We start from the raw sequence: 25,130 nt of genomic DNA, 5'->3' as shown, positions 1-25,130 counted from the left end.
AAATGCCATTAAAGCTCCATGTCCCTTCCTTCACCATCCCCATTTGCTTTATCCCCCCCTCCCATATGAATTTTCTATATCACTATAGAGGGGTCATTATTGCCCTTTTATTATGTTATGGGTGTGTATTTTTGAATAAAACATAAAAATTAATTTAAAAAATTGTACATTTATAAATTATAGAAGTTTACAATTAGAACAATTCAACTTAACCGTGAAATTTTGTTATAAAATATGGTAGTATTCAGCATGTCTAACTCATAGCTAGCATTTCTATTGGTCTCTCCATAATTTGAAATTGGTATATATGTCAACCATTGTTTTTCTTTATTTGTGTAAAGTTCACCTACTATGAAGCGTCAATGGCTAATCATATCCGAAAATGAAATTAAATTAATTTATTGCTCTTTTTTTTTTTTTTAATGTAAATAGAGTTGTTCATTTATAATCATGCATGTGACTCTGTTTATGTAGAGGGTAGAGCCGTAGAGGGTATAGGGTATTTAATTCATTGTTGTGATATTCAATTTAGAAACTTATGTTTTGCAGAAGCGAAAAGTCTATGTCTAGAAGTCAAGTAAGGATTATATGTACTTCAGAAGCCTCATTGACATTGTCAGAGGTTGAGCTATTGAGGTTTGAGGTTGGTCAGCTCAATTCAGTATAGTATAATTAATATTATATTCAATCTTATCTCTTACTCAAATAGCAACCAACAATAAATTAAAGTATAATATTATACACACATTCATACATACGTATGTATAGCTTGGTCTTGCCCTAAATATTCGATCCATGCATGTGGAAAAACTAACATGCTTATTCTACATATTGTTCCTTTTAGATAGTTGGAAAAACCCAACATTTGTTGTAATAGTAGCAAATTAATTAACAACGTCATTAAGAAAATTGATTTTTTTTTATTTTTTATTTTTTATCTATCAATTCAACATTGACATATAATATATCAGCACGGAAGGACCATTAATAAACTCGAATAAGAACAAGAAGAAAATTAATAACAAACAAAAACAAATTGCATAATCCACTATATATCCAAACTTTGGTACTTAATATTAATAACTTTAGTATTATTGAAGACATATTGCAATTATCAAAAAGATATAATACAATTTTGAAGTATGATATATGTAGATAAAAATAAATAAATAAATAAATAAAAGAAAAGAAAGCTATCGATTAATTTTCATGGGACATCCAAACTATAGCCAATTTGAGAAATTGAAATCGTTGCACTTTGAACTTTATTGTAGCTGGTACTTTATATTCTAAAAAAAAAATATTTTTTTTTTGCAATTTGCACCTTGAAGTCATAAAATTCTTGCACCGTTGGTTATTTTTTTAAATATTTAACGGAAATGAGGATACAATGTGCAATTTTATATGGTTTAAGGTGGAAATTGTAAAAAATTTCAAATAAAAAAGATAAAAAGGATTTAAAAGAATAGATTAGTAAAAATCTTTTAAAAAATTGCAAATGTAATTTTCAAATATAAAAATAAAACTCTGTACATATTATAAATATTCTAAAAAAATAAAAATCAATTAAAAAAATTGCATATGTAAAACAAAAATTACATAGATTATTATAAAAATGCAAATGTAATTTTTCAAAAAATAAAAATAATAAAATGTGCATATTTGATAGATTTAAAAAAAAAAAAAAAAAAAAAAAAAAACCTAAAGACCTATAAAAATATTTAAAAATATCTCTAAAATAAAAAAGAAAACCTTAAAAAGTTATTTTTATAAAATTTGTTCTTTTATTTATTATATATATTTTTTATATTTATAATTGTTATTTACAATGACATTTTATAAATTTTTTATATTTATAAAATTTACAATGACGTTTTGCAAAACTTTTTAAAATTTACAATACCATTTATAAAATTTTATAAAATATTTTTAAAAACTTTATTCTAGTTAAATTATTAAAAAAAAATAACGAAATGTTATTATAAAATATAATATAACCAAAATTTGGTTATATTTGTTATTTTCAATGTTTTACAAAATATTTGTTATTGTTATTATATAATTTAACAATAATATATCTTTTTATAAAATATTATTGTTATTTTTATATGAAATTATAAATATTTTATAGTTAAATTTTATAACAATAATTAATTTCTCTTATAAAAATATAAATATATATTTATTATAAAAATTCATTTGTTATTTATAATATTTTATAAAATATTTTTATATAAAATGTCATAAAAATATTGTTAAATCATTTCATAAAAAATATTTTTTGAAATAACAATAATATTTTATAAATTTTGTTATATATACAAAATATAAATATAATAAATATATATATAATAAATAAAATACATATTTAGAAAAAGTAATTTTTCACGGTTTTCTTTTATATTTTATAAATACTTTATCACTTTTTTATAGGGATTTATTTTTTTAAAAATTTATAAAATATGCATAATTATTATATTTATTTTTTGAAAAATTACATTACCATTTTTATAATCGTCTATATAATTTTTTTTTTACATATTCAAATTTTTTGTTGATTTTTATTTTTTTAAAATATTTATTATATGTAAAAAAAATTATTTTTATTTTTGAAAAAATACATTTGCAATTTTGTTTTAATTTTTTACTAACTTATTAAAAATATAATAATTCTCTCTAATTATTTTTTAATTTTTTCACTACTTTTTTATTTAAAAATTTTTGCAGTTTGCATCCTAAATTATAAATTGCACTTTGCTCTCTCGTTTCCTTTTGATAAAACCAAGATAGTAAAAATTTTATGAGTTCATGATGCAAATTGCTGGAAAAAAATTATCTCGGAGTGCACAATATCAAGTCCAATGAAGTTTGAGGTACAAGGGTGCTAATTTTCCGATACAATTATATACTATACATGTTATTTAATTAATCATAATTACTTTCGAGAAACCGGGGGCTAATTTACAACTAATTAGTGTCATTCCTAATGCGTGCTTTTGTCGAAAACTTGCCTGATCTTTCCTAGACCTAGAGGGACCATTTCCTATATATTTTTCATTGTCCCCTCTTTACCATGAAAATAAAGAAAATAAAAATACTCTGCCTCTATCTCTAGGCTCTATTGAGATTTACGCAATCTTCTCCAATAAAAAGAAAGTTCCAAGTTTCTCAAGCAAGCAAATTCAGAATCATATCTTCGTCAACTTTTCTTTTCCTTCTTTCCCATGCACCGCCCATATATATCTATCCCCACCATTTATATAGTTCTTGCTTTTGTTTTCTGCTTAATTTCTTTTCCTTTCCTAGGCCAATAACTAAACCTTTTATATGCATGATCCTCAATAGAGGGCCCCAAAGTGTGTACCTTTTTCCTCCATATAAATCTTTTTTGACTCACAACTGTTCTATAGCTCTACTATAAGCCTTTGATGAAGACTAACTACCACAATATTAACTAATTTAACTACCATGCATGTAATTATACCCAAAAGAGCCCTTATCAAATTGGGGACCATATTTTCTAATTTTGATATAATTTGTAACATATCATGGTACTATAGAAAAGCTTCTTTAAGCAGTCGGAAAATGAAAACATGATGCTTCCTGGCTAATTGATTGAATATACATTATTCTTTTTTCTTTTTCTTTTTCTTTTTTTTTTGGTGGGGGGGGCTGAAATGAGATTTATTCGACATTGAAAAGGAAAATTCCATTTTGTTTGTATCCTGGTTTTTTGAAAAGTACATATATACTTGGGGTGGATAGCCAGCAAGCGTGGGTCTGTGAGGTTGCTTAAGGTTATATAAAAGACATGGCGGTCCATAGGTTTCATGTAAAGCTCTAAAATTTGGAGGACGACTACTGCTTTTGTAAATATTCTGTATTTTCAGAATTAATATTAAGCAGACAAAAATGTAGAAAACTATATATATATATATATATACACACACGTTATAATTATTAGAAAACGTATGGAAACCACTAGTTATTGAAAAATCACATATATATAATTAATTGAACAACTAAGATAATTACTTGGATTAGCTTAGCTAGGGTATACGTGGAACTAATTAATTGGGATCTTTAAGTAATTAAAGGTTTCAAAGATTTAGATACAGGACTAGCTAGTGCTTGATATCGGTATAGTACGAAGTTTAGTAGTGAGAGGCACATCACAATATCACATGCGCTGTTTGTAGTGTATAATTGAATGAGCAAAATAAGTGGTCACCAATCTATTTTGTTTCCTATAGCCTGGTCCTTGATATAACATCGTTTGCTGCTGCTCTGTTTCTTAAAAACTACTTGAATGGATCTCCACCATGCCACGATTGATGACGCAAACATATACGTATACAAAGATAGTAATTTATTGAAATATAACATATATATAACATCGATGAGCGATGTTGGTCGACATATACTTCTTGCTTCTTTTTTTTTTTTTTTTTTGTGTCATTTCTTTTTTTCTTGCTTTTGGCTCAAGAGAAATTGAATATGGTACGTACCAAGATTAAATAATGTTTTAGGGTCATTATAAACCATCAATTACATATTAGTTAGTTAGTATTAACTAATAAGTTAATTTTATCCAAAAAAAAGTACTAATTTGTTATACTAATTAACTAATTTAAAATGATGATTAATTATGTGCAATATAAATGTGTTTGTGTGTGTGTGTGTGTGAATTAGTTGAGAAGATTAATCGAATGCAACAATGATCATCATAATGCAGATATATATATATATATATATATATTTATCTTATGGTTACAATTAAAATTAACATATATGGGTAGAAGACCCAATTGCATGAAATTAAATATTGGGTTTCAATCAGTGATTAATTGTTTCCTTTTTTTGAACTTGTCTTTGGTGCTAGACCCACATGGTTATGTCTTGGGCAAGCCTTCTTGAGCTTGAACCATTGTATAGTAATTCTAAATTACTTTTAGTGTTTTCTTTTTTTTTTTTTTTTTTTTTTTTGGTGGGTCAACATATACTTCTTGCTTTTGGCTTAAGAGAAATTAAGTATATATAGTACGAACCAAAATTACAAATAATGATTTAACGCAATTATAAACCCTCAATTACATTCTAGTTAATTAGTATTAACTAATTAACTAACTAACATAATTAATTAGAATTAGCGTTATTATAAAACCTCAATTAATAATAATGAACTAATTTAAAATGATGATTAATTATCTTCAATATATATATATATATATATATATATATGTCAGTGAATTAATTTTTTTTTTCTTTGGGTCAGTAAATTAGTTGAGAAGATTAATCGATTGTAACATTGATCATAATGCATATTTATCTTGTGGTTATAAAATTGACGTATATGTGTAGAAAACCCCACATGATTATGCCTTGAACCATTATACAATAATTCTTAATAATTGTTAGTTGTGCTCCTATTCTAAATAATTGCTTCTTCTTTTTTTTTCGAAAATAAATAAATAAATAACCGGCAGTCTTAAGCTGAATGACAATCCACGATGTATCGACGGCCATTGAATGATATTCCAGTGTGTTGTAGATGGAGTTCTGGAATGCTACAACTTGCTATGGGGATTTTAGGAACAAGCAAAGATTTAATTAAAAGCCGAAAGCCTAAAGAAATGTTACTGGACACTTGACATTTGGAGGGTGGATGGGGAGGGAGGGAAATGGGCTTTGGTTTTTCGGTCCTTTAACTTGAGTAGGAGAAGTGTAGTTTGTTGTGTATCTAATTCTAATCCACTTTTTAGGATGAGCCCATCAACAAAACCCAGCCCAAACACACACTTTCCCTCTATTTTAAGAGAATTAGGCCACCAAGCATCTCCTTGGCACAAGGCTTCTCAGCCTATCCATTCGAAAACACTTTCTTAAAGATAATTCAAGGAAAAACATTAAAGTACTCTTCTATATTATTTTCAATAATTTTATCCATCTTTTACTTACTCTACAATAAACTGTTTAGAATATTCTAATCATATTATTCAAATAGGCCCACAAAAAATGAATTTGCTTTGCAATCAATATTATTGTTGAATATATCAAAAAATTTAACAACATAATTGGTATTTGTAGCTTTATTATGATTTTTGAATAAACTTATAGTATTTTCTATATATAATATATATATATATATATATTTTGTTTACTCATCAAAGCAATTTTTTTTAGTTAAAATTTGATAAGTTTTATAATTTATGAATATGCTAATTGAATGTAGCTATTTAGTGAGCAATATTATTAAATTTATTTTACTTTGATAATAATCTTTATTTTTATTTATAAATGGTTAGAGAAAACTATGAAAAAAAGAATCAAGGAAAAAACCTATATTGCATAGAGGTTGAATACAACATTCTCTGTTACCATAGGAGAGAGGCCTTTACCATGGTCCATGAGGCGGGGTGTGTAATTGAGAGTGAGGTATAGAAAAAATTAAGTAATATTACCCCACCCACATTAGGAAGGGGCCCTTTTCATGGGGAGGAGAAAGGTGTAGACAAATTTAAGTATAACCATGGATTAAAATATTCAAAAAAATTTCGATATTTTTTTGAAATTTTTATTTTTTGAAAGAGTCGAAATAAAATAAACTTCCATCATCTTTTATAATTTTTTATCAATATCCGATATTTTTTGATATTTTCATATAAATTTTCGTATTTTAAACTTTCGATATTTTCGTCGATATCGATTTTTTGAACTTTGAGTATAACTATCTTGTCTCCATTTGAGAGGAAGCTCCTTTCATGGGAGGGGATCGGGTGAAGGAGCCCCTTTTACGGGGAGAGATCTCCTTTCCTATGAAAGGGATCTCTTCACTGATTGGAATGTAGTAGTTTTATTTCATTCTATATATATCCAACCTCAATTATACACTCTGTCTTATGGTAAAAGCCTCCTCCTTAATGAAAGTAAGGCATCTTGTCTTCAACCTTGAAATAACATGGTTTTTCTCTATATCAATTTTTTTTTTTTAAATAAATTTTGAATCATATGAAAAGTTAAAATTTAGAATCCAATAGATAGTTAAATATAGGTTTAGTAATATATTAAATATTATTTTGGAAATAATAATGGTAGAGTTATCAAATAATATGACAAAATTTAATCGATTTATTTTTTTAATTAATTTATTTATTTAAGAATTTATTTTTTTATATTTAAATTATATGATTATGACAACCAATAATATTTTAATATTTATTATTTAGTAAATAAATTTAGTGAACATTATACATGTAATATTAGTGTTTTGAAAAAGTGAATTCTATTGAGATCTATAATTGATAAATTTAATTTTAAATCTAATGCAATATTAAATCTAAAAATAAAAATTCTAACATTAATCTTAATATTAAAATTTCGATTTAAACCTAACCATTTATATATATATATATATATATAATTTGGATCGACCAATGCTCTGTTCATTACTCAATTTTCAATTTGGTTCTAATTTTCAATTTGTTTTTAAATTTATGTCTCACAAATCATTTGTTTAATCAAAAGTCTATTTATGTATCATAAAAAAATTCAGACTTCGTATGCTCAGTCCATCCTCATTCATTGTACAGTCTACTTATTTATCATCAAAAAATTCAGATTTAGAGTCAATGCAATTGCACCTCACCCTCTTCACCGGAAATTTTAAAAATTTATAATCCAATAACGGTGTTTTATAATCATGAAAACAGAAAAGTAGGGAACAAATAAAGACTAGAGAAAGGAATCGACCAGCAGACTCGCGGACCTGATTTGTTCATTACCCAATTATCTAATATAGTTAGAGCATTTTTAATGAAAATATAAATTGTCTATACGGTATACACATGTTGAATTTACAAAATAATTTCAACTAATTCTATTTAATATTGATGTATTTCTCTATTTTTTCTTTTATAAACAATTGATTTTTATAGGGATCATTTTTATTTTTGATAATGTTATTTTTTGAAAAAAAAAATTATTGAATCACACCATTTAACAAATCTTTTTAAAAGTAGACAGCCACCTTTATAATATATATATATATATATATATATTTTGCCACATTAACTTTTAGAATCCTGTGAATGGACCCTTTAAAAACCAAAAACAAAAAAAACAAAATAACTGTTTTTTTTTTTCCCCTTTTTTTGGTCAAATAAAGAAAACTTTCAGCAAGAAGAATCAGAGTATAACAGCCCAGACCATCCGCATGTGATATTGTCCGCTTTGGGTCCAGTCCGTATGATTTTGTCAAAACGCATCGCAATTGTTAGGGCTCCCACTTCTTCACCTGCCAGTCCCACTGGCTCGGGCCTCCCAGGCCCAATCACGATATTATCCACTTTAGAAGCTAGGTGGTTAGCCCAATCCTACCTCTCACGGTTTTACTTTTCCTCATGAGAACGCGTCGCAATGGTTAGGGGTCTCACACCTTCACATGCTAGTCCCACTAGTCCGGACCTCCCAGGTCCAATCACGATATTGTCCGCTTTAGAAGCTATGTGGTGAGCCCAATTCTACCCCACACGGTTTTACTTTCCCTCATAGGAATGCGTCACAAGGGAAAGGTATCCACACCACCTTATAAGACGTGCTTCGTTCTCCTTTCCAACAAATGTGAGACTTCACAATCCACCTCCTTTGGGGCCCAACGTCCTCACTGACACACCGATCCGGGTACTAACACTGATACCAACTGTAACAGCCCAGACCGTCCGCATGCAATATTGTCCGCTTTGGGCCCAGCCCACCCGCATGCGATATTGTCGGCTTTGGGCCCAACTCGCACGGTTTTGTCAAAACGCGTCACAATTGTTAGAGATCCCACCCCTTCACCTGCTAGTCCCACTGGCCCGAGCCTCCCAGGTCCAATCATGATATTGTCCGCTTTGGAAGCTAGATGGTGAGCCCAATCCTACCCCTCATGGTTTTACTTTTCCTCATGAGAACGCGTTGCAATGGTTAGGGATCCCACCCCTTTACCTGCCAATTCCACTGGCCCGGGCCTCCCAGGCCCAATCACGATATTGTCCTCTTTGGAAGCTAGGTGGTAAGCTCAATCCTATCCCTCACAGTTTTACTTTCCCTCATGGGAACGCGTCGCAAGAGAAAAGTATCCATACCATCTTATAAGGCATGCTTCGTTCTCCTTTTCAATTAATATGAAACTTCACACAGAGTACAATGAAGCATTACGATTAGTTGATAAAATATTTCAAAAAATTGAAAGTAACAAAATATCCTAGCGAAACAAAAAATATTTGTTTTGAGTAACTTTAGCAACCCAATCAGTAACTTGATTCTGCTCTCGAGGTACATGATTAACCTCTCTCAGCATTCCGTCTTGTACAAAATAAACATAAATTTATATCTTCCACTAAAATAGAAAAATTCCAAGGAAAACTTGTAGACTTTGAAGATAACATGTACAAAAGATCCTTTGAATCACCTTGAAAAATAACATTTTTAAATGACCTTCAAAAATAACATTCTCATTCGCATCCCTGATAGTCCAAGCACAAGCATAAAGCATAACTAAACATTCAGCTTTAATGCTTAAACCACAAGGTCCAACTTTATGCATATACTGAACCAAATTACCACATAAATCTTAAGCAAACCACCTTTGTTCACTCCAACTACAAAATAAGCATCAAAAGTAACTTTAATTTTAGCACTTGCAGGAGGACTCCACTGTCGATTACATGTAGAAATGTATCAAACTCTCCCTATTCAAAAGCCCGGACACCTCCTCCTCACCTTGAATTTGAAACTCTAGCCATAATGTATGCGCCGATGACACCTTATTGTCACGGGCCTAACTTTTCCAACACTCCCGTGCGGCACTTAGCACCTCCCTTGCTAAGTAAGCCTTGCCCACAAGCTATGAAAATGCGGAAGCTAAGAGTGAGAGAGTAGGAAGTAGGAGAGTTTGAGAGAATATGGAGAATACTTGTATTGCTAGAATTCTTGATTCTTGGATATGCTTGGATGTGCTTGGATATGCTTGGATGTGCTTGGATATGCTTGGATATGTTACAAATGAGAGACCAACCCCTTTATATAGAGGGCTTGGCATGTAGGAAAGTTCTAGATATGTACACATGTCACTTATCTAGTTATGGTTCTAGATTATTCTAGGGTTATGTACAAGATATTTACATGGAGTATTCTAGAGAGATTCTCATCTACATTAGTCTAGGTTTCTCTTGAATCTTCTAGAATATTCCGGGCTTCTCTTGATCCTTCATGGAGAGTGTAGAGTCTTCCGGTTAAACCTCAAGGATTTTGCTCCTTTTTCACGGGACGTGACATTATGCATAAAATCGAGGATACAACCTCATAAACAAGCTTGTTCCTGCTCTTCCAAATTTCCCAACAAATAAAAGCAGTCGAGGCTAGCATATCACCACTTCCATGAACACCTTTTATTCGAGTTCTAGGGTGATCAAACCAATCTACAACCGAGACATCACATAACTCCTCAAATTCAAACTACCACCAAACCCAGTTGTTTCAAGTTCAAGCTTACAAATTGGACAAAGGTTATCCACCAAACCATTCATACTATAAAGAGACGTTTTTAACCGGAATGGCTCAATCTAAAAGTCTCCACATAAAAGCTTTAATTTCCAGAAAGGCTTAATCCTCCACAAATCACGCCACCTTTGCTCATTCCCAACGGTATTAAGTGCACAACAAGAATCCGATTGCAAATAACATGAACGAACAGGAAAGAGCACCCCTAATTCCCCTGCCAAGGTCAAATCAATTTATCCATACCTCCATTAATACTAATAGGAACATAAATAATTTTTTGCACCAACTAATCTGAAAACAAATCTTTTAACAGATCCTCGTTCCACATCTTTGTACCATGATTATAATAAGCTCATTAACCCGATTCACCTTTTATTTTTAAACAAACCCAGGCTGCCAGAACCATGAATCCAGTTGTCTTTCCATATATTTATTATCTTCCATCACCACTCTCCATAAAAATAAATTCCTTATCGTTTTCTTTCTTTCATACAAACCCCTCAAACAAAACAATTACCCTTCATACTTGCCACCAAAAAAGATGCCGTTGGAAAATAAATGCTTTTTAAAACTTGTACCCATAAAGCATTTAGATTATGCTTCAATCTCTAAGCTTAGCCAGCATAGCTTTATTACCTCCAATAGATTTATTAGAATGTGGCACATCCCTTCTTACATAAGCAATTCCTCGCTTTCCATCTCCATTTAATCACCAGAATTGGTTTATACAATCTAAATATCCTTACACATACCAATTGGCAGCTTTATATAATAAACATACATAAAAATAAAAATAAAAATAAATAATAAATAAAAATTTATTTGTTTTCCTTATATGTCAAAAAACTTTAGCAATCCACTTAACATGAAGTTATTAGAGAGACTCTATCGATTTTATGTGCATTTCTCTATCTAAATCTATTTATATAACACAAAGACCATGACAATATATATATATATATGTAGTTCGTCTATGGTGCGGACGGTCCTCATGGCGGACCACAGTATTGGTGACGATTTTTCATAGTATTAACGACGATTTTCTAATACTACGGTTATCATGTTGACCGTCCTCAACATAGAATTTCCGTATATATATGTATGTATGTATATAATAAAAATAATAATAATAATATCCACTAAGCGTTCAAACAACACATGCTATTTTTTACCAAGAAGTTAAAAGTTATTAACATCATCTTAAATCCAATAATTTCTATCCAACTAAGCAAAACAATTAAATATATATTTTCCTAAACCAAATGTGCATTTTATTATCCGATATGGTTTGCTTTTAGAAAATTCAGTTTTTATGTCAAAGTATAAATATATTTATGTCAAAGTATAAATATATGTAGTGAGTTTTAAGTAAAGTTTAGCTTATCTTATTAAACTAAAGTCCATCATTTAATAATTATTAGATCATATTAAAAATTATGATTTAAAATTTAAAAAATGATTAAATATAAGTTTAATAACATATTACAAATTATTTACAAAAAATGAATGTTATCAAAATCGATGATTAATAATTATAATTTTAAATATTTGCATTCCATAAAAGTCAAATGCTGAAAAAGAAAAATTTCATATTAATCCTTATATTAAAGATCTTGTTTAAGCTTAGTTATATACACATATTTCATGTGGTGCAAGATGCAACTCCACAATTTTAATAACTTTTAAAATGGTTTTGGTCTTGTATTTCGTTAGGATGTTTCCTCTTTTTTTTTTTTTGTTTTGACCACCAAAATTTATTACCTTTAAATTTTGTGCAGGTTCTTTTCCTACTAGATAGAAAATAATAATAATAATAATAATTAAAAAGAAAAAAGAAAGCAAGTATAAGCTGCTTAAATAAGGAACAAAGGCAGACTGGATCTAAAACAATCTTGTAAACCCATTCTAAGAAAGAAATATTGTATCTATTTTGTAACCAAGCATTGCTGTTTTAAGTTTTGGTTTCTAAAGGCATATGGGTGTTTTATATTTATTTATATGTTTTAGAAATAGGAAGAAAGAGAAATATACAAAAGTCATGGTAGCTAGCTAGCTAGCTTCTTGTGATCTGTCATGGAGATGAATTTTTATCTCTGTATTCCTGATCTGCCGCCCAACTCATTGCCTCACGTTTCCTCTCTCTCTCTCTCTCTCTCTCTATATATATATATATATAAATATATATATTTATATAGCTGGCGGAGATAACATAGGCATGCTGTATGCACAAAGCAATCACATGCACATTCACACCTCAATAACATACAAAAAGACCCATGGATTCCATTTGTCCCTCAAGATAATTATTAGGTTTCTCCGCCAAGTAAGAGTGAGAGAAGCCTTACTTGTAAAACATGTCTTGCCCCCATTGACTCATTTTATTTATCCTCCTTTTTGTTTGTTTTTTTTGTTTTTTTGTTTTTTTTTTTTTTTTTTTTTTGTAAATTCATTAACGTTTCAATTCTTATTTATGTTTTGAGTTCATGTATCTTTGTAATATGTGCTCTTTGTATGTCACATTCTACATCACAATGTTAAACCCCCCGCCCTCCTTTTTTTTTTTTTTTCTTTGTTAAATTTTTTTTTTTTATCACGCCGATGACATTATTTAAATAACACTAATAAGAAAGACCAAATTATGTTCCACTATTTTATTGGGTTGTATTTGGATTCAATCCATATTTAGTTATTTATCAAAAAAAAAATCCATTTTGATAACTAATTTGATACATGTAACACTATTGATATAGTGAAAAAAAAAAGTGTAAAACTATTGTTGTTGTTTAATGTAGAGTTAATGTGTTCCTTTTAATATTTAAATCATTCCTTATAAAATATTTAATATTTGCACACATGAAATGAGGATCCTCTACTCTTTTTTTTCATCCTTATGTATTCCTACTTTTCACTTTCAACTGACATTTAACATATTTATTTGTTACATGGAATTCAAAATCTCAGATTATATTCTAAACTTAATTTGACAAGACTCAGATTCTAAAAGAATTGACTGTAATTGTGCTGAAGAAAAAAATAATTTCTACTGTGTTGAAGAAAAAATCAATAAAATGTTTGATAATTTACATCAATAAAAGTGTTATAAGATATAAAGGTTTTCCATTAAGTGTTTGGTAACTTATTAAATTGAATTGCTGTAAATTTTAAAAATACTAAAATAGACGTGGTGCATATAACTTGTTTTTTTCTTAAAAGAAAATAATAATTTATATATAGTTATGTTATGATACTTTAAAAAAAAAAATTAAAAATGCTTAACTTAAAATATTTTTAAAAATTTTTTATTTTGATAAAATGACAGTAACACTGTTATGTTAAAATATATTATTTTTTTTTTATTCGAATCTCAAATTTAAAATAATATATATATATATATATCAAAAGATTATTTATATATATATATATATATTAAATTTATTTATATATTAAAGTAGTTAATTCATATCATAATTTTTAATTTGAATATAATTATTTGATAGGAGAAAAAATAAATACGATTTGATATTATATTAATTAATTAAAAGTATTTTAAAGATTTTAATTTATCTATTTTAATTATAAAACAATCAAATTTTAAAAATCACTTTAGAATCCGATTTTACAAACTGTTTTTAAAAGCTTCTGTATATGTCAAACTTCTCAAATAATCAATTTTAAATTTTACCGTAATTTTATGAAACATCTAAATGGTTTAAATGTTTTTAAGTTAATTCTAAAAGTTTTAGAATCGTTACCAAACAAAGTCTTATAATCAAATATGAGCCGGCCAATGTCTCACAGAAGAAGAGTGGGCCTGCACAAGAATCTGAAATTATAGCCCAAAAACTTTAGTGGCGAAGACCGAGCCCATCACGAGAGTCGCAAGTAACCGACACGTATAGAGAAAGGAAGTAAGTGACCGGAAACCTGACAGTTGGCAGTTTGACGCTGATAACAAAGCGTGTGAGAGAGTGATAAGCCCTCCTAACTACTTTCGGCCACTCATTTTTTTTTTTTTTTTTCCTTTTTATGTTTGTTCGGTGGGTTCTAGGCTTCTTCTTTTTTTCTTTTTTTTTTAATAGTACCAGTACTTTTTTTAAGCACCACATAAAAAACCAATCAAACTTGGCCAAAATTACTTTTGGCTTCATTCTAAATACCAATCCCCATTTCCCATTAAAAAGAAAAATTAACAAAAAAATAAATAAATAAATAAAACAGTATTAGAACAGATCTCCCACTCAACTGCCTTTCTTTGTAACTGACGTCGTCAAATTGTCTTGTCTTGCAACCAACAATGTTTGCGGTTGGATCGCCAAAAATAAAAAATAAAAATAAAAATTTAACGGTCGGGTGTATATGAACTGGTTATGGATCTACCAACCGAGTAAAATGCACCAACTCAACTCCAATCTTATCAGCGAAAAAAAAAAAAAAAATTCCAACCTTATCAATTTTTATTTTATTATTTTTTAAATCTTGAAGTATATGGGGATTCGAACTTAACGGTTAGTTTGATAGTAATTCTTAAATGTTCATAATCGTTTTTAACTAGAAATCCTTTCCTTATGATTTATTATTGTGGTCATTTTTAAGTTTACTTAAAAAACTATCACGGTTTGTTTGGTTTACTTTGGATTCGATGCTTGGACATTTATAAGTTAGTGGAGAAACTGAATTATTATTATTATTGTTCAATTTTAAACTTTTGAATATAGTTTATACTATGAAAAACAATAATAATATGTCTTTAAAAGTTTATGGGTTTTTTTTTTTTTTCTTTTCATGAAAAAAGTATATGTAAACCAATATAGTAGAATAAAATATCAAATAGATAATATATTTAGGATTATTAAAAAAAAAAAAAAAAGAGCTAATATGTTGGGGGAAGCAAATTATTAACCTTGACTGATATGATAGACAACATGTCATTATTTTATTTATTTCAATTTAGTTGTATTTATCTTTTTAAAGTTGCACTAATCATTTTTAATTTTTCAACTGATAAAATCATGCCATATAATTTGAATATATATATATATATATAGTTCATTATTATTATTTAATCAAATCTCCACATTGACTTTAGTTATTTTTAAATCAACCAAAACCAATTATTCAATTGAACCAACCCAAATCCATTTGGATTATAACAAATAATAAATTAATTTTTATGTTTTATGCATTTTTGTCCATCGCAAATGAAAAGTTTTATGATATAATTGGATATTTCCATACATGAAACAGGTCTTTAGCATCCTCGTAGATGTTTCGTGTATTCCATCTTACCATAGAAATAGTGTTATGTACTTCTTAATTTATAGGTTCGTCTCTAACAACACATTAGTTACTGTGTCTCATGTAAAAAAAATAAATAAATAAATAATGGTTTTCTTTTTGCCTTTAAATTTATGCTTTAACAATGTCTTAAAGACATTTGTAAATAAGATTATGTTAGTGCCTTTTAAAATACATATAATTTATAACAAATCATGGGTAATATATTATGATTTAATGATTAGTATTGTTTAAAACAACAGTGTAAGGCATGTAAATCATATCTTGTGTATAAAATCATAAGATATACACAATAAATAAATAAATAAATAACATTTTATAGTGGAGTGATGACATGTGACACCTTACAAACTTTTTTACAAAGCATATTCTATTTTTCTTATAGATAATAAGGTGGGGCATGCACATGATATTCTTGAATCTTACGAGTATTATTATCGCAACTTTGAATTTTAAAATGTTTCTTTTTCTACTCACAACTACTCTCATTCGTATATAGATAAAATAAGCAAATTTCATTTAAACTTTTTAAATTTTGCTGTAATTATTTTATAATTTTTAACTATAAAAATTAATTATAAAAATAGTAATAGATGGACTTTGAATATAAACTTTTAGATCTAATTTTAATTAAGGTATAACTGAAATGATTTAAATAAATTATTTTCATAAATAAACACATACATAAATATTTAATGAATATTTATATATATACTCAATGCTAATGACTACATGTTTTTTGAATTGATATAAATATGAATGTATTTAGAAGTAAATAATTAAATGTCAAGATGAAAGAGTGAAATCGATCCAAAGGCACATAACATTTGGCATTGAGAATAACTATTTAGCACTTTAAAACTATTGATATCCTATGTTTATCGATTCATGTTTGATTAAATGTTATTGTGGATGAAATACCGTATTTCAATTTCTCAACAAAGAAAAAAAAAACAGTATTTTTCAGTATCGGATCATAATGATAAAATATTATTATGGATGAAATACTATATTTCAAATTCTCAATAAAGAGTGACAAACATAGAAAAAGTACCCCTAGTCTATATTAGAGTCATAAATTATATTTTACCAACATTGTTTAAATAAATATTTTAGGTACATTAAGAGTTGACAAAATGAACATAACATCAATATGCATAAATAGAATTTTTATTTTTTATTTTTAATCAAATAGATATAAACAAAACTAATAAAATAATATCATATTATTTGATATTTAAATTATGATAAATAAATTTAATAACTTTTTATGATAAAAATTTATTTTTATTGCTTTAATTTATTTATTTTTTTGAAAAATTAATAGCTTTAATATTATTGATAAACAATTGTAACAAGTCCACTAAATTGTAATAGTCATAAATACAAATTTTGAAAAGAAATTAGACAAAACAGACCTAAAAATAATTGTTGGAAAGAGTATATTTTTTCGACAAGTTAGGAACTGCATTAGAATTATACGTGGATTAATGTACAAGTTATCGAGAGGTTCTCTCAAATATTGGGCCCTCACTTTTTGCCAAGTGGACCAATAAAAGAGAAGGGTGTTGGAAACGAGGAATTCCATCACTATCAAAGCCAATCTTTAATATATCCTTTTCCTTCTTTTTTTTTTTTTTTTAAATTAAGAGTAAATTTGTGGAATGCAAACTTTTCCTAATCCCAAAATGAAAAAAATAAAATAAAATAAAAATAAATCTGACATGGTTTCGTACACAGAGAGAGAGAGAGAGAGAGAGAGAGAAGTCCACGTGGCAGAAGCTGTGAATTTTGTGGGAAAAAAGTGAGGTTGTGGGGGGTTAAGGTTAAGATTTAGAACTGGTCCAAGAGGAAGAGAAGGAGAGCTTGGGGTTTTAATTTTTTTTTTTTTTTTTGGGTAAAAACCTGCAATTGCCGGGACATCAATGACCCTTTACGGGCTAATCCGGTTTTGTGGTCAGAAAACTTGTGCATATATATATATATATATACATATATAAATTATATTTTTTATATATATTTACAAGGAAATTTTATGGGGTTTAAGCAACTGTTCATTTTGCGTGGTTTTTGTATATACAATTTATACGTACAGGGAAGGTGGGGTTTTGCTTTGGTTTTGTCTAGAAATATTTATATAGAGAGAGAGGGAAAGGAAGAGAAAAATTAAATATTGTTATTTTTATTTTTTATTTTTTTTCAGCTCTGAATTTTAAACTTTCGTCGTAGATCTCTTTTGCACATTCTTCAGGAAAACGGATTTTGTCTGCGGTATTTTGATGTCCGAGCGAAAATGATTTAGATTGGATTTGTTTGACCCAGAAGATTTCTTTTTATTTTCTCCGGTGAGTAAATCGAGCTCTTTTTGTGTCGTTTTCTAAGAGGTTTTTAGTTTGGTGAATTATGGGTTTTTAGTCCGTGATTCCTTTTTTTTTTGGTTGGGCTTTTGTGGAATGCAAATTGATATTTGGGTTGTTGGAAATTTGATTTCTTTTTTGCTGGGATGTTGATGAATTTTTTTTATTTTTTTTGGTTTTTTGTTTTCCCCTTTTACGATTGCGTTGCAATCTTTGAAGAATTGTGTGGGAAAATTTTGTTTTTTATTTGAAATTCCGATTGAGATCGAGATCTGATCGTGGAGTTAAACTGGTTGCGTCGAATTGTGTTTGATCGTCTTGTGTAGAACTAGGAAATGGCGGTTTCGTTTTTGTCATGGAATTTCTGATATGGTGCTTTTTGAATTTTGGGTTTTGCTACGAATTGATTGGAATAGAAAGCCCAGAAACACTAAAAATGTAAATTGACCAACTAGATAAAGCCTTGAATTGTATCTTCTTGATCTCCAATTGTATACGTAAATTAATCAACGACAAATTTTCTGTTTGACTACTCTCTTTTCCGGCTTTGGTTTATAGTTTTATTTGTCAATAGACATCTTTTCATTTTTCTGTTTGACTATTCTCCTTTCAAGTTATAGATGTTCCTCATTTGATCTTAAATTTCGGTATTTGGAGAAAGAATATTTTTAAACACCCTCGAAGATCGATGGGCTACCTGTGAATTTTGGTCGATGAATCTTGGGTTGCCTTTGCCATTTTAGTGCTTAATGTGACGAGTTGTTTGGAATTCTTGCTTTACTTTATGGTTTAATTATTTTTATGGAAAGAAAGAAAAAAAATGCTTTTTTCTTCCCCCCCCCCCCCCCCCCCTCTTAGTGCTTAGTTTAATAATTGTGTCAGACTTCTTGCATTATATGTTCCTGTAAAGACTTAAGAGTAATACCAGTTAAAAATTTGTTGATCTCTTTTTTTCTTTTTCTGATCTCTCCAATCTGATCACAGCAAAGAGGATGTGGGAATGATGCTTCTACTTGTTTGATGAATCCTTATTGCCATGTAAGCCTGCGATATGGTGTTGAAGAAGAGGCTAGAACATGGATTCAGTGGCTTCCAGGTCCCCACTATACCTAGAGCTCCCAGATCAGCTAGAGTATGTATTCACTTTAAAATTTTCTGGGTTGCCTGGTGATTTCCCTTCTAATATTTGATCTCTTTCAACTTCATGAATCATGATTATTTGTTTCAGAGGAGGGATCCATATAAGAAGAAAGTTGACGATAGTCAAATCTGTGCATTTGAATTACTTGCTTCTTTAGCGGGAAAGTTATTGCAGGAGACTGAAAGTTCTTCTGCCTCTAGTAATGCGTCCGAAGGAAATAATCGGTCTGCCTTTGAGAAAGATGTTTTTAAGCAGGGCAGACAACATAAAGATAAACCAGTGAAAAAAGAGTGTGTTGAACCTGGAAGCTCTGAAGAGAGTGTGTTTGCAAATGAGCTTACCTCAGGAAACATTGATCAGAAGTTTACTATGAGGGAATTCCCCCCTCCAGAGAGCGATGGTGTTTTGGAATGTACTCAAAATATTACAAAATCTGACTGTTCAGATAAAGTTAATTGTGATGTGAAGCCTGTAATTTGCAACAGCAGCAAGCGTGCATTTGAAAATAATGTCAATAAAGTAGAGGGAAGCTTCCCTCATGTTGAGGAGTCTTATCATAGTAATGTAGAGAATGGAATTGAAAGACGGAAACAGGGTGAGAGATTAGAGACTGGAGGTTTGACTTTGGCTAACACATGCAGTCCCAATGACCCAATTGAGTTGTGTGTAAAATTTCCTGCAATGATCAGTCCAGACAGTAATGTCAAATTGTCATTGTTCAGGGACCCTGTTCCTAATGCTTCTTTTTCCAGGCATAGGAATGATATTAAGTTAGGTAGTAGAGATGATGACGAAAATTTATCTAGGTGCAAGAAACCGAGCACCAAGGTAAAGGCTTATAGGCCTTTAGCACGTATTGGAGACCGTAGAATAAGGAAGTTGCTGACATCCAAATACTGGAAAGTAGCCCCAAAATTGAGGGATTGTGAAGTCTCTAGAAATGGTTAGTGACTAACTATTAGTTGATTACGGTGTACCTTATATTTATCATAAATTATTAGTTCTTTCTGTCTGTTTGTGTCTCTCAAAATTATGTGATATTTTTTTCTAATGTTAGATCTGAACTTTTCATTTTTAGATGGTGGAGCAAAACATCTACGTTACAAGAGGAAAACTTGTTACAACCATGATAGATGCCATCATGACACCCTCTATAAGAGAAGGAAATTGTTTGACCAGAGATCAGTCGTGACATCTGATGGAGGATTCAGTAGCGAAAGTGTTTCTAATTCACCAGAGAAGGCTATGAATGGAGACAAGAGTGATTCGACTGGAATATTACATGGAGGTCAGTTCATGCATCATTACATTGTTATTGTTCTTTAGAAAAGAAGTTTGTGGTGTTGCGTAATTTTGCTAAAGGGTTGTACTTCTGTGCAGCAACTGGGGTATCATCGTCGGTTATAGGTTGCCAAAAATCTTTTCACTCAAAGGATTCTCATGGTACTATAACTTTCTGTGATCTAGTATACATTTTACGGTTTTTATCTTTGCTGTGGCATCCAATAGGTTCTCATGGTGCATGTTTACTTTTACAGTGAAATTTAGTATCAAATCCTTCAGAGTACCAGAGCTTTATGTTGATGTCCCAGAAACTGCAACAATTGGTTTGCTGAAGGTATAAAGCATTCTGTTCTTTTCATTGTGATAGTTTGTTAAGGGGCACTACTGAATTCTAGTTTTCTCAGAATAGGCTTTCTTTTACTTGTATGGCACCATGATTGGACTAGTTAGGCTTTGATAAAATTAAACCACAAATCACGTGCACAAGGATGGAGAATGTTTTACTTGTTTATTATACCAGCTATGAATTGTGTTTCCTAAATGTTTGCCTAAATTTGGTGTATTTTGGGTTTCTTAGTTTGTATGCTTGTGTTGCCGTTTTTTACAGAGGACAGTCATGGAGGCTGTTACTGCCATTCTTCAAGATGGATTACATGTTGAGGTACTTCTTCAAGGGAAAAAGATTAGGGATGACAACAGAACTCTTTTGCAGAGTGGTATTTCTGCCAAAGACAATCTTGACACACTGGGTTTCACATTGGAGCCCAATATAGAGGAAACTACTCCATCTATGTGCTCCAGTGATCCACTTCCTTCATTATCCTGTGATACACCAGAACTGTTGACCAGGTAATTCTAGTGTACTCTGGAGATGCTTTGAATAGATATGCTATATGTCATTGTTCATGAGAGCTTAATATGAGATTGCTCTTTCCAGGTCCCCAAGCACTCCTATCGTAGATACAGGGACTTGTGATGACTTACCTAAACCCCTTCCCCTTCCATTAACCAATTCAGACACGCAAGTTCAAAGTAACCATGAATCAGTTTCCTCCCCTACTGATACATTAACCAATGAAGTAATCCCGGATTCTCAAGCATTAGTTGCTGTTCCAGACATGAGCATGGAGGCACTAGCTGTCATTCCTGTGAACCAAAAACCTAGGAGATCTGAGCTTGTACAACGTCGAACCAGGAGACCTTTCTCTGTATCAGAGGTAGAGGCATTGGTTCAGGCGGTTGAGGAACTTGGAACTGGAAGGTGAGTTGTTATTATCTCTTAATTAACTTCACGGAAGAATGGAGTATGACAAATTAATTATTACGGTAGGATATATAGGGGTCTGACAATGCTACCCTCAACAGGTGGCGCGATGTTAAATTAAGGGCTTTTGAGGATGCAGATCATCGAACTTATGTGGATTTGAAGGTAAGAAGTTGTTTATATTTGTATGACACTTCAACTTATAATGGAGGATTGCAATACAAGTCACATGAAAAGTAGAATTGTTTTTCAGTCCTCAGATACAACTAAAAGTTGCGCTAGTGTGGCGAGTATGCTTGTGGAACAACAGATACTGTCACTCCTGCTGTATTTAGAAAGTGTTAATGGTGCATCAAAAAGCACTGAAAATTTACATCTGCACTGATGCACAGGCCATCCTTGTAGAAATTGGAACATAAAAAGTAGGATATAAATGGTATATAACAATGGTAGTAGCTGACAGTTTTCAGTGCATAATGCGTTTTGTCGATTGTGTCCAGGATAAATGGAAAACATTGGTTCACACAGCCAAAATTTCTCCACAGCAAAGAAGGGGAGAGCCTGTCCCTCAGGAACTCTTGGACAGGGTGTTGGCTGCTCATGCATACTGGGCTCAGCATCAAGCTAAGCAACATGGCAAGCATAATCAGTCTGGAACTCTGATGATTACAGAAGCTCCCGCTGATAGACAAGGAGTTGAAGGTATCCCCATGTAACGATGTAAAAAACAGTAACGAAACATTGACAGTAACAGGGAAAAAGGAAAAATGTACAAATCACTCAAATTTGTAATATTCTCACACTCACATTATTCATCGCCAACTTTACTGTCCGCCCGGGCAGTGGCATTTGTAAATGACTCGAATGGAATAAGATGATTCTAACAGACTTTTAGTGTATTTAATTTTCATTTTTTGTTTTTTGTAATTCAATTGATTCAAATTTAGAAAAACGCATAATGTTGTGGTGGTTGTCACTTATTTATTTTTCTTGGTAAAAATGGTTGTTGTTACTTGTTTTGATACTTCTGATGGTGAATAATAGAAAGTATACATTTTGAGTTGTTGCTGAATCAAGTAAAATTCCCAGGTGAAAGGATCTTTCGGCACCGACAGCTTAAGGTGTCGTCTGGTTGGCATATTTCTTTTATGTTAATTTTGAAGCTTCATTTTCCTTCCCACCAAACACATCCCCATGAATTTCCTGATTAATTTTGGCAAGAAATTTGTGGGTCGATAACAACATTGTCTATTAAGTAGTTGGGAAGATAATGTTTTTTGTTTTTTCGTAACATAGCTGGGAAGCGAATTATTGGTAAAAGGGTTGACAGAACTCCATTTCAGAGACTCTCTTTAGTCACGCTGCTTGTTGGCACTTGTCACCATGTGAGGTGGGTAAACTTGCATTGAACGTCAATTTAAAGTCTTTTCCTCCAAACAAGGCTGAATTACATGATTGCTACGTTATCAAATTCAGATTCTCTCTTTAATTTATTATTATTTTTTTTATTTTTTTTTTCTTTTTTGCCTTTTCTTTTTGGGTCTATGAATGATTACAGCGAAGGGTTGGCGGTGCAGTAGTTGTGTATTGTACATATATGTATCACGTGGAATGCCACATGCACACATTAAATATATATTATCCGATTGACCCACGCTGGCAACTCTAATATAAAATTTCGGTTTTTTTTTATTGGTATGCCTGTACTGTAGTGATGGTTGTTGGTCACTTATTTGAAGTACATAGCCGCAGTGGTTTTTCTTTTTTTTTTTTTTTATAATTATTTTTTGGGTAAAATAACTGAGTGTTATTGCTGTGGCTGAAGTCTATAGAATGAAATCCATTAGAACATGCATGGTTTAAGGATACAGTTGGATTTGAATTGAATGAGATAAAAATTCATCTAATTTTATGTTTGTTGTCAATTGGATAGGATTATTTTTTTATATAATTATTATTAAAATTTAATATAAGTTATTTAATTTTTGAATTAAATAAAATAATTTATATTAAATAAGTTCAATATAAAAAATAGATAACTCCTTTATTTAATTTTTTTTTTAAATTAAAAAGAGAAAAAGAAACTGGAGGAACAAAACTAAAAAAGCAAATAAAAAAATAAAAAAAGAAAGAAATTGTAAGATAATAAAAAGAAAAAATTGAAACTTAATACTGATGCCAAAAAAAAAAAAAGAAGAAGAAAAGAATGAACAAAGATTTAAAAAAAATGATACTTTATAGAGTTCTTTTATAATTGTAAAAAAAAAAATTCTGTATAATATATTATAAAAAGATCATAAAATAAAGTATCGATATTTATTTTGAAACTAAAAAGTAAAATAGAATTTTTATAAATCAATTTTTACTTGAAAATCAACTTCAAGAGTGATAAAAGATGATTCTTCCAAAGTGGGATATGTAATTGATAATTTTTAAAATCTCAACGATATTTAAATTTTTTTTAACAAACTTCAGAGGTATATAGAAGAATTTTTTTTAAAAAAAATATATAATGTTTGGTTTCAAAAAAATTAAAGAATTTAACAGTCCGATTAATTTCATGTATAGTTTTTTTGAGTAGCTGATTATTAAGAACTTAAAATGAAAATCAAAAATAGGAAAATGATAACTATGACAAACTCATAGTACTCTTTAACCACCATTAACCAGTATTCATAAATTATTAAAATAAACAAACTATATACAATTTACAAAAAAAATTACAAAAAAATAAAAAACCGAGCACGTTAACAAACAAGACCTAAGCTGTTGTTTGGTATTGGCTTTTAATTTTTTTTTTTTTGTTATAGTTTATTTATTTTTAATATTTATTAGTATTAATTAATAATAATTAAAATTTGTTATACATATTAAATAATTATAAATTTGTTCCATTTAATATTTATATATATTTTTTCCTTTTATAACTTTGTAATTAATTAAAATATCTAACGAATTTATTAACTATTATTAATTACCGCCCACAATCATTTTCACCCGTGAGTTATTTATTTATTGATAATGGAGATGGAAATTAGGACTTCCAAAGCCCAAGATTTGGGCCCACTTGGTGTTGAAATTTGATTGTAAGAGCGGAAATCAAAAGTTGCGGAACACATTGTTTTGTTTTAGTTGGACGCAATAGGTCGCTTTCGGTTGATTGGCTTTTACTGGTTTGGACCCTTGCCTGCCATGTTTGTTCAATTCTCAATGGATTTTCATATAATTGTGGACCACTACGTTAGGC

General features: G+C 29.7%; 1 protein-coding gene across 1 annotated transcript; it reads left to right on the top strand.

Annotated features, from left to right (window-relative positions):
• The first annotated feature begins 17,849 nt into the window (after window positions 1–17,849).
• On the top strand, window positions 17,850–22,782 carry LOC107413431 (telomere repeat-binding protein 4). Its single transcript, XM_048470290.2, has 10 exons — window positions 17,850–18,182; window positions 19,179–19,326; window positions 19,423–20,278; window positions 20,414–20,623; window positions 20,716–20,778; window positions 20,874–20,953; window positions 21,227–21,468; window positions 21,557–21,880; window positions 21,985–22,048; window positions 22,384–22,782. The coding sequence occupies exons 2-10, from the start codon at window positions 19,246–19,248 to the stop codon at window positions 22,597–22,599; spliced, it is 2,136 nt and encodes a 711-aa protein (XP_048326247.2). The 5' UTR covers window positions 17,850–18,182; window positions 19,179–19,245; the 3' UTR covers window positions 22,600–22,782.
• Window positions 22,783–25,130: the final 2,348 nt, after the last annotated feature.

The sequence above is a fragment of the Ziziphus jujuba genome, chromosome 8, assembly GCF_031755915.1.
Source record: "Ziziphus jujuba cultivar Dongzao chromosome 8, ASM3175591v1".
In the NCBI taxonomy this organism is placed as follows: Eukaryota; Viridiplantae; Streptophyta; class Magnoliopsida; order Rosales; family Rhamnaceae; genus Ziziphus; species Ziziphus jujuba.
Note: the sequence above shows the minus strand (reverse complement) of the source record. Positions and strands in the feature narration are given on the sequence as shown.

Coding starts and splice junctions, on each gene's coding strand:
- LOC107413431 (XM_048470290.2), top strand. CDS start 19,246: ATGGTGTTGAAGAAGAGGCTAGAACATGGATTCAGTGGCTTCCAGGTC. Junction 19,327..19,422: donor GAGCTCCCAGATCAGCTAGA/GTATGTATTCAC, acceptor TATTTGTTTCAG/AGGAGGGATCCATATAAGAA. Junction 21,469..21,556: donor ACACCAGAACTGTTGACCAG/GTAATTCTAGTG, acceptor TGCTCTTTCCAG/GTCCCCAAGCACTCCTATCG.